A 16163-nucleotide genomic window follows, 5' to 3' on the forward strand; every position below is an offset into this window, starting at 1 on the left:
GCAAGTTTATGTGTACTCTCAATCATCCTATATTATTAAGGCAGTTTCACTTAGAATTTTTTTCAGTTGTTTTCTCTGGAAATTGTCTGGAAGGTATTGAATTTCTTTGAGGACAAGCACATCAGATTCTGTGTAAGAGTTAATGTGAACTTTTCAAGTCCTGGCTTCCCCTAAAGTAGCAGGAAAACACTGTGTTGCTGTAGGTAAATGAATAAGGTTCCTGATAGCAACTGGCTATTAGACAACTCCTGGTTTAGGGTTTTCCAAGTCTTCTGTTACTTTTTTCTAAGAGAAAAAGCTCTAAGCTTGGGTGCTGGTTGGGTACCACGGCTGCTGTTGTGTGGTATGGTGTGGACCTGATACCCTCTTGCGAGCTGCTGTTCTTGCTGGGTTCCTGTGTCTGCTGGGAGCTCTCTTCAGGAGCAAGCCTGGAGTTCTGTGCAAATGTTGGTGAATTTTGGGAGGGAGAGAAACGGAGCCTTGCAGGACTTTCGGGTGCTCCTTTTGCCACCACTTTTTAAGTGGTGGTGTAGGTTTACGTGTGTTTCCTCTCTAATCGGTCTGGTATAGGGTGGCACCTATGTCAGTGCTTTGTTTCAGTCTGTTCAGGAACTCGCGGGTAGCAGTTTGCCAGGAGAGGGCGGTGAATTACCTGTTTGCACAGTGCGACCAGCAGACAGAACGGCAGTGTCAGGGTGCCCCTGCGAGGTCAAGTGTGTGCAGGGTGTCCTGTGGCGTTCAGTGGACCTTGACAGACTTGGAGTGTGCCAGCGTCAAAGAGCAAATTGCCCACACACCCCTGCAGGAGAGTAAGAAGTACAATTGTGTGCTGATTTCTGAGAGTCCTGAGTGTACTTGTGCATTCGTTAAAAGCACCAGCAAGGCAATGAAAAGACTGTAAATAAAAACCATCAAGTGTGACATGGGTCATGTATAGATACACCCATCAAGTATTTAATATCTTTAAGAGAGAAATGTGGAAATCTAGTTACCAATGGTGTTAATGAATGTGCTTTTGGTTGTGAGTGGCTACTTTGATGAACTGCTAGACCTGTAAAATATCACTTTCTCTTCAGCAGTGGCTTCCTAAAAAGTCCAAGGTCCCCTGAGGCAATTAGGGCCTTTGCTTCAGTCTGCTGTTGCTCATAATGTGTGCAAGGCCATTGCAGACTGCAGAACAGGACCAATGTTGCATTGGAGTCCTGCATTGGTGCTCTTAAGGGGTTCAAAGATCTCAAGTAACCTGTTTTCCTCCCTGGAGCAGGTCCACAGAAAAGGTGCATTTCAGAAGGATGTGAAAAACGAGTATTTTTGAGAAAAATGATAGAGTGTATGAAGACTGTGGCATATGTACTGCTTGTTAAATAGTGGAAAATCCATACATAAAACATGTTGGTGACCAGATAGGTCCTAATGTCCTTTGGCTAAAGCTCATCTCAGGAATTGGTTGCAAGACAAATCTGTGGAAAACTGCCTTGTTGGTTAGTGTTTTGATGTAAGGGTTCACAAAGTCAGGTCTCCTTCAGAGCTGCAAGATGCTTGCCAAGGACCTCACTGACCTTGCCAGTTGCAATTTTGGCTTACAAAGGTTTTGACTGCCTCACATGTATGGCATCATGCAGCTTATATTTTGACTTATTTTCCAACACATTTATTTTTTCTCAGCAAAACAGAAAATTTGGCCTTTTGATATAGAATCCTTCAGTTTTCAGTCTTAACTGATGCTTTGACTGAACCTCCAATGGATTTATATTAATCCAGTGACTCCCATAGCTTCAAAGGGCATACAAATGTTTATGATTTGAAAACTGATTGTAAGAAATAATACTTATGGGAGGTCTTTAGGTTTCCCTCTTGTGTGGTTGGTTGGTTGGTTCTCTTGTTTTTATTCTTTCCTCCTGCATAGGTTAGGGATAGGGGATTTAATCTCAATTTTTTCTGAAGTGTGAAATGAAAATATGTACAGTCTCTCGGTTAAGAGCTGGCAGGGAAGCACGTAACTGCCTGGATTAATTTAAAGGTAGAAGTAATTTTTACATTTACCTCCTTTAATTGCTGTTAAAAAGTTTGAACTTTATTACTGACCTGTTTGAAAAGTACCTCTTATAAATTCTTCCTCAAGTGAAAATACCTCGGTGCACAAGGAAGAAAGCGTATGGCCTGGTTGATTGCAACACTGAGGTATTCCTGATCTACAATAAATCTCTGCTTAAAATAAGTAGATCAAATCCTAGAAAAAGAATATTCATTTTATTTCATGCCAACGTTAATCTGGCCAAGTCAAATTACTTGAGCAACACTTCTTTCTATTTTGATTTACATAGGAAATGGTGCAGACCATGAGGTCAGGCTTCATTATGATTTTAGTATTTTATTGATTACACATGGATATGGCTAAAATGGTACAAGTCTATTTTACTGTTAATAAAAAATGCATTGTGCTCTTTCAGTAAGAAAAAACAGTCATAATAAGGTATAATAGTGAATGATAACTAAGCAATTTGACTGTGTTAGCTGTTATATTTTATACACGCTAAGAATATTTTGTGAACATTAGAACTTGACTTTCTTCCATTTATATCAATCTATAGAGCATTCAGACTGCAGACCTTGCTTTGATTTCAGTTTATTTACTGATGAACCTGTATAGCTTAAAATCACTTTCTAGGTCAACTCAAAACTAGTAGTAAACTATAAGTAGAAAAGCTTTTACTGTATATCCTACATATTAATGTGCATATTATGTCACCCTTTTTCTGTTGGTGATAATCACTTTTGCAATTAGTGAGGACAACCCTAATACAAAAATTGCAGAACAATTGTACTGGGAAGATGAAAATGGCTTATTTTCCTCTGCTTTTCTCCCCTGCTGCCCATGGACATGCATAAATTCCTGAACATGGAATTTGCTTCCTCTTGATATCAAAGCCTGTCTCCCTTAGGTTTGGCCCAGCAAGTTCTCTGCTTCCCTGATCTCTTGCTGTGCCTCCCAGAGGCACAGAGATCCTTCATCTGTCTCCATGGCTGTGGTGTTTGATAGGGCATGTTGCCTTGGGTAAGCTTCTCTTTTCTCTGCCTGTTTTTCTGGCAGAAGAGGGGTTTAACTGCACACTCTGCTAATCTAATGGTGTTTGGCACACTGCTAGGTTTTAAATTGTTCTTTATTTACAGATTAAAAGTCGGGCTAACAGCAGCTAACATTAAACTGTTGCCTGTTTTCCAGCATAATAAAAAATATCTTTAATTTCAAAGAACTAACACATATTTTCTTTGCAAGGTTAACGTTTACATTCGTGTCTTAGTCTTTTTCCTTAGTATGCTGCCAGTGCTGCACCTGCACTGGACAGGTTTTCATCCCTTGAATGCCTTGCTACCCTTTTCCCTGAACAAATAATAAGCTGTATCATAGAACCCTAGAATGGTTTGGGTTGGAAGGAACCTTAAAGATCATCTAATTCCAACAGCCCCTGTCACGGTCAGGGACACCTTTCAGTAGACCAGGTTGCTCAGAGCCCCATCCAGCCTGGCCTTGAACACTGCCAGGGATGGGGCATCCACAGCTTCTCTGGGCAAGCTGTGCCACGGCCTCTCCATCCTCACAGGGACGAGCTTCTTCCTAATATCCAATCTAAACCTGCCCTCTTTCAGTTTAAGGCCATTACCCCTTGTCCTATCAATACATATATGCAGAGAAAGACAAGGCAGAGAGGACAAAAACATTGTCATGTTACAGACATGATAAATGAATTTCACACTAGTTGTTCTACTATAGTAACTTAATTATAGTTAGTTATATAGTGCTATACATGGTCACTTTTTTCCCCTCGTCTTAATTGGACATGATTGTGGCTGTAACTTGTAACCCTGGCATGACCCATCTAAGTTTAAGAAAGAGCAGGAGGGACTGGATAGTGAGTGAGTTTCATTTTCAGTGATTTTTACCTTCTTAATCCCTTCAGTTGTTGGGGAATTGCTTGATAATGGTGCGGGAAGGAGGATCTGGGAAGGCAGGATGTAGTTCTGTCTGAATTGGCTCACATCTCAAAAATCTATCAGGACAGAACTGTATCATGATTTAAAAGGCTGAGGCATTTGTCTAGCTCGATTTGATAGTTAGAAGTCACATGGATTTCACACAAGTGAAATCAGACTAGGCTGAAAGCTGGCTTTACCCTCTTCTCAGGCTTGTTGAGTAACAGCCCATGTCTGCTACTGATTATTTAAGTTCCAGATGGATGAATTTCTGGAAAGAATGCTTTAGTAAGCACTGCAAGTAAAACATTGTGTAGCCCTTTTCTGTTTTAATGGTATTAGTCTTCTAAGGAGACACTGTTTGCTTATTCCAAGTATTTGTTTCTGTTCCATAGTTCAATGTTGAACACAGTTGTTGCTCCCGCTGAGAGAACAAAAGGTACTTGACTGGAACTGACCCTGGTCATGGTCAGGTAGAGAGGTGGTGGCCTTTCCCTTTCCTGATCCAGGAAATTGATGCTTGACAGGGTTTGTGTCAGTCACATGCATCTAGCCCTTAAGAAGATGAATTAGTAGAGCTAGTACCTGAAGTAACCTCTGAAGAGGAGGACATGAACCTACTGGAGTGAGTCCGGAGGAGAGGCACAACTGTGCAGCCTTGCTGGTGACCAGCACAGCTTAAACCAATAAATGCAGAATAGGAAGGGGTCCCAGCACAGGGCCAGCTCTTTGGCTTTAAAAGCAGGATTGTTCTCTTGGTAGAGGAAAGGTCAGTTTGAAGAAGTGAGGTCAGGCAACTTCCTTTCTTTGCTCCAGTGATGGGAGCTAAGCCAGAGCAAGACCCTGCCCTTCCCACTGGTGCACAGAAGGCAGATATGGAGCAAGTTTCCCCTGGCAAAAGCCAGAAACCCCACCCTCATGCAAGCTCAATCCAACACAAAGAAGCATCTGAGCAACACAAAAAAGCAAACTTCAAAGAACCAAAGGCAAAATTTTAAAAAAATTTATTCCCTCAATATATATACAAGAATTACTTACTCCTGTACAAAGATGTAAATGGTCTTTGCTGTGAGTTGTTGTGCATATGCAGCTTAGTAGACAGATTTAACATTCAATTTGAATCTCAGTGCAAGTAGGCACTAAAACATCCACCATACCTTCAAGGTATAAAAAAATATCAGTTTTACAGGTTTCTCCAGCATATTTTGTTACAGTGCAAAATACTATGAAATAACGCTTCTTCAGAAAATTCATATAAATTAAACACATATTGCACTTGTCCCAACCAAAAGTGTAACAAGTTGTACTTACTGAACTAGTTTGATATGTTTTAAAACACTGCTCACACACATATAGTCCTTCCTCACAGCTATTTGTGCCAAATATGTGTAACTTTTATCTCAAATCTTAAATAACTGTTTGTAGCTCTTTGGCTAATTCAATTGTTCTTGAACAGACTAAAAAAAAAAAAAAAAGAAAAGAAAAAAATCAGAGCAGATTAATGTAACAAGAAAGTTCTCTACAACCCTTTTCAGTCTTCTTTCCAGTAGCACTGTAACTAAATACATAAAAATCAGTATTCTTTAAATTCATAATGCAAGTATATTAAACAGGAACCATTTCAGACACTTACACCCCTACTTTCTGGAAAGGTATGAAACCTCCAGTCCTAAATATGTATGTATTTCTAAGGTACTTCAAGCTGCTAAGCTAACATTGCACCCACAAACATTTTGTGCAATACCACAGGCACGACTTTGACTTCTGTACATCACTGGCTGCTATGGGGCATGGTGGGAGAAGTGGTGCAAAGTTGCATTAACTTCAGAGAACAAAGTCTACTGGGCTGAACTACTCAATACAGTCTGTGCACCCACCAAAGGAGAAACAGAGGTGAAGGCAAATAACCTCACTCCTACTTGATCTGAGTTTCCCTAAATCCTTACAAGCCTTGAGATTTAAAGGAACAAGTGCATTTGAGTGCAGATGCTAACTTTGTGCTTAAGATATTTATTCGAAGCCAAAAGGTCAGGGAGTAATTTAGGTACAAATATTTTCTTTTTTTTTTTTCCTTTTTTTTTTTTTTGGTTTTTTTTTTTACAAATCAGTATGAACAAAGTTGCTACTAAAACCATTGACATATAAAAGCAGAGGAAAAGTAAAACACATGACTAGCTGAATGCTAGTCCACATCTTTACAGTTTGGGGTTACCTGCAAAATGCCTCCAACATTAAACTTCTTCCCCTTTCTTCACCTTAGAGGAGTACACTTACTCCTGTCACATACAAAATGAGTACTTCTTTCATGAAAACATTTCTGCATTCAACTCAACTCAGTCATTCAGAACCTGAGTGAAAGGAAACTCAATTTCTGGTGCTAGAACACTCTCCAGAACCTCTTCTGGAGCCACAACAGCAACTTTCTAAAGGCAGATCCCTCTCTTACTTGAATACTACTGATATGGTCCTGAATAAGGCAAGATGTTGTTTATACAAGTAGTGAGATGAAATCCTCATTTGATACATTTAGGGATTCTTTATATAGATAGCATAAATCTACACTACTTGTGTGGGTCAAGTGTTCATGTTCAACAAAACCCAACCAGTTGGGCTTTGGATGAAGACAACAAAGAGATGAGGTTCACAAACTGGAAGGCTGATGGATTACTGGACCTGGTTCACATTCAGGAAGGTTGTCTTCTGACTTCATGTACATTAGGAACACAGTGACAGTAGCAAAGGTAGCTGCATTGACAGGAAAAGCACGGAGAAGTGTGGAAGTGAGACCTCTTGTGAACACCCTCCAGCCTTCCTCGTGGTAACTCTTCCGGACGCAGTCCAGGATGCCGTTGTATTGTGTGATGCCTCCGACGCCGTCGGCCTGAAGCCGCGATTTGATCACATCCATGGGATAGGTGGAGAGCCAGGACACAATTCCTGACATCCCTCCAGAAAACAGCAGTTTAGGAATAACGTAACTGTCTTCAGCTTCACAGCCTAAATACCGAGTCATGCAGTCATAGGTCAGGAAGTAAAAGCCAAAGCTTGGAGTTTCTCTTATGAAGGTAGAGACCATGCCTCTGTTGATACCCCTCAGCCCTTCCTTTTGATAGATTTTGATCAAGCAGTCCAGAGAATTTTTGTAGTTTTTTGTTTTTAGTTTATATTCTCCTGTTCCTTGAAGCTGCATCCTTGTCTTTGCCAGCTCCATGGGACAGCAGATGACACACTGGATGGCCCCTGCTGCTGACCCTGCAAGGAACTGGTTCAGAGGAGTGTCTTTGCCCAGAGCACGAAGGGTGTTTCCTTGCACACCGAACACCAGCGCGTTAATGAATGTAAGTCCCATCATTGGTGACCCAATACCTTTATAGAGTCCAAAAGCCTAATGGAAGAAGGGAGGAAAAACCCTTTTTAGCAGTGGTGTGGATAACCTCCTCAAGCTGCAGAACACAGCCCTTCTGGCTCTCCCTTGTACCCCAGCTCTCTAACAGTGGCCAGATCAGGACCACCTTGTTTTGTAATAAAAATTTCATCTCTGCCTGGGACACAAACATCTAAGCAATTTAGCAGTACAAAAATATAGTTGAACACATCCAGAAAATAATCTTACTCTATCCAGAGAAGAGTTTTCTGGCAATTTTTTTACTTTTTCTTTTTAAATAGCTTATGTAAAGCTTGAAGCCACCCTTTTAGCAATGGTCCTAAAGCTTCAGCACCAAAAACAACCCACCAATTTCTTCACTCATTGCTTAGATTCTCAGAAAATTAGTTATTTAAATAACTTACTTTCTTTAAAATGTTAACCTCAAAATACCATCTTCTGACTTAGTGATCTTCTTCACCAAGTTTCTGGCAAAGTTCTGACTGTAATATCTGCTGTACAATCAGGGGAGGTTCAGGATATACTTTTATCTCTTGATCTTCAACATTTGTCTTTTTTTTTTTTTTAACAGCTTCCCCACCCTCCTGAGCCAAAATATACAAAGATAAAAACAATATGCAAAGCATTAATTTTGTACTTACAGATTCTTGCTTTATGATGGACTGAAAGCAATGGAAAGTCCCACGGTAGAGAGGCTTCTCTACATTTTGAACTTGCAGACGAACCTATAAAAAGTTGTGTGAGAGACCAATTCATACATCAGGAACAGCCTAAAGGGCAAGCTACTGCCTTGTACCTATGTGGAGATTTGCTATAGCAATGCATATGCAAGAGTGCAGGCTGGACACTGGAATGCCATATGTGGCACAATAATTTGAAAAATCTTGTGTAAGTGTTTTGAATTGAGTTTGGGAGTGAAAATATGAGGGGAAGAGGATTATTAATTTCTTGTGACTCTTAGCAAACCAGTAACTGGAAGGGTACATTGCCATCTAGAATTTCAAATAGATGCTTTCCAGTAAATGCTACAATAGGGACTTTCTTTAGCTGCCAAGAATACTTCTGTTCACACTAAGGAATACCTGTGTAAACCTGAGACAATTTAATAAAAAAATTATTTGCAAGTCAAGCATCAGATTAGGATAATTTTAAAAGGATAACTTTCAACAATACCCACAGTGTTTCTGACTGCCAGATTTGGGCCCATTCATTGAGATCTGATTTTTTTTTTCAGAGGGTAGCAGGGCAGTGACTCTTAAGATGTCTGTCTTTGCATATGGGAAGGAGTAAAAAGCCATTTGTCCTTTTAAATTTTAGTCTGTTTTGTTTTTTTAGCCTGCTGAATGGTAAGCAATTGGTGAGGGTACAGCTGTTTTAAACCTTTAAATGTTAGTTATCAATTAACTTTTCCAAAACTGAAACAGTATGTTCTGCTAGAGAGACAGATGCTACTATAACTGGTGGTCTTAGGAGATAGGCCCTTTTCCAGATGCTTTTTAACCTCTAATGGAAAATTCCAATTTTGTTTTTTCATGCTTATTTGCCCTCAACACCCTTTTAAAAAGTCTCAGTTCTACCTAGCTCAGGCAAAGCCCTACACTGCAATAAACTCAATACATTGATTTCCATGGATTGATAAAGTTATAAATCTGTGTTTGATCTCCAGCATGGAGGGCTGCAATGTTCTTCAGAAAAGACGCTTATCAACCATTCAATGCTGCTGCAGCAGCTCCAGGGCAAAAAAGTTCAGTCCCTTATTCTGAGCAAAAGAAAAAGATATCATGTCTGTGTGAAAATTCCTGAACTTAATTCTTTTTAATCTGCTTGCCTAAAGTAATAAACACCACCACAACAATGAAAGACCTGTAATATGTGGGTCTAGAAAATGATTTATGGAGGTGGTTTGTCAGAATCCTGTATTCAGGTTAGCTTTCTTCAAAACAAAACTAAATTGACAGTTTTAGTATTTTTCCTACAACATGTTATTTTATGCTTTGTAAATCAGAACTTTAGTTTTCAGTTGTTTTTTAGTATATGCATTAGTGTATGCTAGCCACAGTGGGAGGCTGAGTTCACCTTGGGTCTTGCAACATCTCAGCATTAAAAGCAGGCTTACAGTAGGATTCAAAGAAAATAAATCCTTTGTTACTTCAAGTGACTTTTGGGGGGTAGACAGACTGTCAAAACTGTTAAAGGAACAGGTCTACAAGCAAAGGCAAATCTTAACAAGCTGTCACATTTGCACAAACAGAAGGTTTTACTCCATTTATAATTTACTGTTATTGTTTCAAACCTTGTCTGTGACTTCTACATGTATAGGCTTTGGGGGATTTGCAGCTTAGGAACCTTCCTACTTTATCTTTTCTGCTTGTGTTTAGTAGTTTAGAATTAGTCATATTGCATATATGGATTGAATTTCCTAGTGGCATACAGTATCCACTATTTTTGTCTAAACAATTTGTGAAATATTAACCAATTAAGCATTGCTGTAGGGTAGGATATTTAGAGTACTGACTCTCCAGGTCTAAGAATGAAAAAAACCTCTTATTCTTGAGCACAGTGCTGGTCACATAAGGGTACCCACATTAGAAAACTGCCACGTAAGGCAATGAGTGCACATAAAACTTGCATTTTCATGCATGGTAATGCCATATTCAAGAAGCTCCTTAGTGTGTACAACTACAGGAAAGATGAATCATGTGCAAAGTTTATCCACCTATTCCATTCATTGCCCAGTATTCTAGCTTCTTTCTTGTGGAAACACTGTTACTAAGGCTTTACGTCCAGTAGTAACCCCCAGTAATTTAACATCACTAAAGACTTTTATAAAAGCACTCAAGACTAAAAAAAGCCCAAACCACCACATCCCCAAAACAGTCCAAGCACTTAATAATGTGGGAAATCAGTGACTTCAGAAGTATTTGAGCAATGAAAACATCATCCAAAAATATGTAGTGGATAAGACCTCAACAGCAGTGTGCCTGAGATTCAGTTTTAGAGGCACTGTGTGTGGGAGTGTATACAGCCAGAAATGCATAGCAGAAAGAAGGTTCAGAATAAAACTACATTAAAAAAAAGGGATATTTAAACCCCGCTCCCTCCATGCCATAGCTGTACAAGAGGGATGCATCAGTTTAAAACTCAAAAGGGAAAAAGCTTCATAAGTCTTTCAGTTCTTTACTTGAACTAATACATTTGAGAATAAATTAAGACTGAGAGAAACAGAAGTGTTCACCTGGGCTATACTTACTAGGTAACTCTCCCGTGATGAGGCTTATCTGTCATCTACAACAAAGTAACACTTTTGCTGTTAATGAAGACAGCCCCTAGCTCAGAAAGTAAAGGCAGTTAAAAGCAAAAAAGCAATTTTATACATTACATCAACAAACCAGGGATAAGGAGTTTGCCAGTTCTGAGATCAGCTCAGTTGCAGGTTTTGCAGGGTGACTTTACCGGCTTAATGTCTCCCTGTGTGTCCCACCATCCCCCTCCCCGCCCTGTGAAACATGAGCACCAGCCAAAAAAAAGAAGAGCTTAAATGCCATGACAGAAGTAAAACTTTGGCTTATCTAAGCAGCTTTCCCATTGTTCAGTTATATTAAAAATGCACAGTCTAAGGTGACTACCAGTGAGCCCTTTAAACACTGCAGAACTATGAGAAGAGTTAATTCTTAACGCATATACATACACAAGTTATGCAACATCTTTTTTTTTTTTTCCTCCTTAAGGGGTGGTTAGGGTTAGTTTCTCGACATACAGTGGTGACTATGCCAGCTAACAACACAAACATTAGTATTTGCTCTAACAAAACACAGACAAATGCCTACAATACCTTCTTATGGAAAATATCATGTGCCACACTGGATTTCAATAAAAATTTAGAGTCATCCAGAAACAAATTATTTGCTCTGTTGTAAAGCAAGATGCTTTTTTCCAAAGACAATACATCTATTTTGCAATAATACATCCGCTGAAACCAGCATAGGAGCCCCAGTTTTTACAGTTAAATGTTTAGTTTCACACAGTAGAAGCTGTTCCACTTTAAAAAAACAACTAAAAAACCCACACATAGTTACCTTTAGTCTGAGCATAGAATTTTAGTAGTTCTGCTGGATTCAATGAAATGACCCATCACCTTCAGTTAAGCATGTAAAACTTGGCAGGATGGGAGAGAAAAAGACAGCTGGCCCTGTACCACCATAAGAAAAATTGTGCAAGCCTGGATAATACCATTCCTGAAAATACATTCTGGAACTCAGCTGAATTATTTAACTGTCAAATTTACCATATTCTGAGCAACAAAAAGACAGATTTTGCTGTTTGAGCAGCTTGCACTGCAAGCTTGCAAGGAGGACCAATATCCACTAGCTTGGGAATTCTGTATTGAATTAACCATGCACTGGAATACAGAATATATGGTGGGGTCCTTGGTAACACTATCAGCCCACAGTCTTTGAATATCTAAATTCAGCAAGGTAAAGGTGTTCCAAATACAGATTTACTACGTGGCATGCTGTCTGCTGCAGTCAAGTGACCCAATATATTACTTTAGCAAGGAATACATTGCTATCCCTTCTATTCTTCCAGCGCAAGTCTTCGGGTAAGGCTGCCAAAAGATGACTTAAATTGTCATTCCATTCTGAAAGATGGGCTTGGACTTCTGAGAGCCCTGGCTGAGGGACCCTCCAGGAGATGTCAAATCTTGTATTTATAGTAGCTGAAGTATGCTTAACACACACAACTAACAGACCATCAGAAAATCAGTTTTAACTTGGAAAGTTAGAAAAATGTATAATACTTGGAGGAAAAAGCCCCCAGACAAGCTTCATACTGTGGATTTTTATTGACTTCCACCCTTTGGCTAGTGCTACAAATTAAGGAGTACTAGCAGAGCTTGAAGGGAAAACAAAACAGAGTCTTTCAACCTACTAACAAAGTGGGTTTGAGTTACAAATGCAGGGAGAGGAAGTTTTAGCAGTTAGTGTTGAACAGCTGCAGAGAAGCAAGCTTAGAACAAAATTTAGTTAAATGTAAGGTTGTATTTCCAAATACCACATTGTTACCGCACTGCATTTGCAGTTTAAGGCCAAGGTTTATGTTACTAAGTTTTCACTTCTGAAGAGCTAGAGATCGAAAAATCTATTAACAGTGGTTGTGGAGGATTGCTCCAAGCTTTCCCACACAGATTTTCACTCCTACAGTGTCTGGGGATATTTTTTCCTCCCCCACTCCTTGGGGAAACTAAGTTTTCTACTTAGAGGCAAATATATTTCATAATCAACCCACCTTAACAGTGTCAAAGGGGTGTCCTACCAGCACACCAGCAGCACCTGAAACAAAACAAATTGCCATTGTTATTACTCAGAATTTTCTTCCTAGGTCTGGGGCTACAGTAGCCCAAGCAGGAGTACCAGTCTGAGGTGTGAGTGCACAACATGGTTGGCAAACCAGGTAAAGTGCATCCTACCAGGTCAGGAGATAAGAGATCTACAATCCAGTCCTTCAGGCCAGTACCAGGTGCCTTTATGCTTCTAGTCAAGCCTCTGAGCCCCAGGTAGGCGTTGAGGTGTGTGATTACAAACTGTGCCATGCCATATGGAATGTGCAGCCATGACCCCTGGCCTCAGCCCAAGGCAAGTCCCGTGGGCAGAAAATGCAGGTTTCCTCTAAAGCACAATATTTCATGTACATATAGCTCTGTGTAAGCATCTCCAAAGGCAGCAGAACATCCCAGCTCTCTGCCTACAGCCTTTTCCAGATGTGACAGCAGCCCTGCAGAAGGGCCATGCATTACTAAAAACCTTTGCTTTATCCTAGCACCAAAGGACTTTTTAGAAGTCACATGCAGGCCTATTAGTTACACCAATCTGAACACAGGCATTTTGCACACAGGCTGGAGCAATGAATCCTCTGGCTCTGTACTTCTGCGACCCAGCAGTCCTTAGTGGCCGCGGGCAACAGCGAGAGCTCCAAGAGCGTCAGTGCAGCTTTCCCACGTTTGTGGCAAGATAGCCGCCCTCCCTCTCCCGGGGAAGATGTGGCAGCAGCTCCAGGATGGTGCAGTCCGGGTTGGTTAAGGCCAGCACGGCAGCGACATAACCCAAGATAGAACAACAGCAATGTGCACTGTGCTCGGCACGGAAAGGCCAGCGGTACAGCCGACCCTGCGGGAATCCAGGGAAGGCAACGAGCACTAGGATGAAGCCAAAGAGACGCTGAAAAAAGGGATTTTAAAAAATTCTTTGCCAGGTTGGCAAGGAAAACAGCAAGCGCAAATACCCGAAAAGACGCGAGAATAAATCTCCTGAACACAATTTAATAACTGCTAAAAATAGCAGGCGGCAGGCCGGCCGCAGATGCACGGGGAAGCGCAGGACGCGTGTTCGCATTCTCTCCTCTCCATCTTAGAGCTGCCCAGGGTCCCTGTGCTCAGGTAGGGGCGCTCACCCCAGACCCCCGACCCCCTGCCCCGCTCCTCCCGGCCGCCTCGGGCGGTCCCCGGCGCTGCGGCGCGGCCGCGGAGGGCTCGGCCCGCACGCCCCGGGACCCCCGAGAGCCTCCCCCGCCCGGGCCCGGCCCCGACTGCAGCGGGGGCCGCTCTCATCGCCCCCGGCACCATCTCCGCTCCCAAAATAACAGCGCCGCGCCCAGCCCTCCCCGCCGACCTGCCTGCCTTTCTTCCGCATTTTAACAGCGCTTCCTTCTATCCCTTTCTCTGCCTCTTCTCTATTTCCTACCTTTTTACATTCCTTCCCTTACGCCCCTTTTCCTTTTTAAGCTTTTATTCTGCTTGTTTTTGTTATTATTCGCCTCTCACCCCCTTCTCTCTCTTTATCCTTTCCCCTTTTTCTCCCCCTTCCGCACCATTTCTTAATGATTATTTTCCCCCCTGCAGCCCCCCGACACTCACCGCCAACGCATCCCGCCAGGAAATCCAGAGCCATGCCGGCAGCGTGAGCCCCGCGCTCTGCCTCTGCCTGCCCGCCCTGCAGCCTTTCTACCCGCGGAGGGGCCGGGCCGCGCCTCCGGGGGCGGGGGCGAAGGGACAACTCCCCCCAGGCCGCCCCCAGCCACTGGCGGCCGTGCGGGGCGGCTCCCGGCCAGGGACGGGAAGGGGATGCGGCTGCTGGGATTGGGGATGCCGAGACTGGGCTCCCCTTCGGCAGCCCCCTCTCTCCCCCCCACCCCGCCCTCGACCTGGCACTTCTTTCTCTGCAACAGCTGCATCATGAACCAGAAGTAAAGGCTGAAAAAAATTTGGAAGGCTGGGGAGGTGGTGGGGGGAGGGGACAGAGCGTCCCTGCTGTCGATCATTAATAGCGTTTGAGTTGTTTTGGGTGGTTCGAGGGGGCTGGCTGGGGGGGTCTTGCTTCCTGGGAGAGGCATCCCTGAGTGCTTGTGGTTGATATCATGAGGTCTTCAGAGGGGGTGCCTCCTTTTAACAGGGGTAAAATGCCTGTAAGAGCTGTTACGAGGAAAGGCTGAGGGAGTCGGGGTTGTTCAGCCTGGAGAGGAGAAAGCTCCAGGGAGAGCCTGTTCACAGAATCACAGAACAGCTCAGGTTGGAAGGGACCGCAGTGGGTCATCTTGTCCAATCTCCCTGCTTAAGTAGGGTCATTCCAGAGCACGTGGCACAGGATTGTGTCCAAGTGGTTGTTGAATACCTTCACTAAGGGGAAACTCCAGACCATTTCTGGGAAATCTGTTCCAGTCTGCGGTCACTCCACAGTAAAGAAGTTCTTCATGTTCAGGTAGAACTTCCTGTGCATCGATTTCTGCCCACTGCCTCTTGCTCAGCACCACCAAGAAGAGCCTTGGTCCATCCTCTTGACACCCTCCCTTCAGATACTCATAGACATTGGCTGAGTCCCCTCTCAGTGGTTTCTTCTCGAGGCTGAACAGGCCCAGCTCCATCATAAGAGACATGCTCCAGTTCCTTGATCAACTTTGTAGCCCTCCACTGGACTCACTCCAGGAGCTCCATGTCCCTCTTGAACTGAGGAACCCAGAACTGGACACAACACTCCAGATGTGGCCTCACCAGGGCTGAGTAGGGGGGCAGGATCACCTCCCTCAACCTGCTTACAATGCTCTAGAACATGTTGCCAGAGAAACTGTGGATGCCCCATCCCTGGAAGTGTTCAAGGCCAAATTGAATGGCACTTCAAGAAATCGGGTCTAGTGAGAGGCGTCCCTGCCTGTGTCAGAGGGGTTGGAACTGGATGGTCGTTGAGGTGCCTTCCAACCTAAACCCTTCTGTGATTCTATTACCAGACTCCCCCTGAAATATTGTCCCAGAGAGGGGAACAAGGGTTGCACCAGCTGATATGGGCTCTGTGCTAAATGCTGACCCCATGACACAACCAGAAGTGAGGGAATGAAACCCTATTTTTGGTGGTAAAAGCCACAAACCAGTGACCTTTGCAGAGCCCTGGATCTCAGTCTTACACAGCACTGCTGCACTTCTCCCTGCAGAAGAGGCCTCTCCCCTCCCTGCAGGCTTTTCCTCTTCTGTATTAATTCTGCTTTCCTGCTAACATTGCTTGGCTTCAGGGTGCCCTGATGCCAGAGCCTTTAAATGGGGAACTCAAGCTGTTGACAGTTTCAAAAGGGAGCCCTGTTTAAGCGGCTCGTTATTTCTGCAGGCAATGTCTGAGAAAGGCGAAGACCAGTGGCCTGGAACAATAAGTAGCCTATTCCAGCTTTGCTTAGAGTAACAGGATCTTCTTCAGGGCCTGCACAGTCAGCTTTTAGAGGGTAAATTCCAGAAGCAGAATGGAAAAGCAGATGGATTTTTTACTTTTCT

The 16163-nt window shown here is 42.8% G+C and overlaps 1 protein-coding gene across 1 annotated transcript; it reads right to left on the bottom strand.

The window, feature by feature from the left end:
- Positions 1 to 4960: 4960 nt before the first annotated feature.
- SLC25A29 (solute carrier family 25 member 29) lies at positions 4961 to 14369 on the bottom strand. The gene is made up of 4 exons (XM_082283756.1): positions 14268 to 14369; positions 12644 to 12687; positions 7999 to 8082; positions 4961 to 7357 (listed from the first exon to the last, which is right to left on the bottom strand). Exons 1-4 carry the CDS (start codon positions 14299 to 14301, stop codon positions 6614 to 6616), a joined length of 906 nt encoding a protein of 301 aa, XP_082139882.1. The 5' UTR covers positions 14302 to 14369; the 3' UTR covers positions 4961 to 6613.
- Between the last annotated feature and the right edge of the window lie 1794 nt (positions 14370 to 16163).

Source organism: Coloeus monedula, assembly GCF_965178545.1.
Source record: "Coloeus monedula genome assembly, chromosome: 6".
NCBI lineage: Eukaryota > Metazoa > Chordata > Aves > Passeriformes > Corvidae > Coloeus > Coloeus monedula.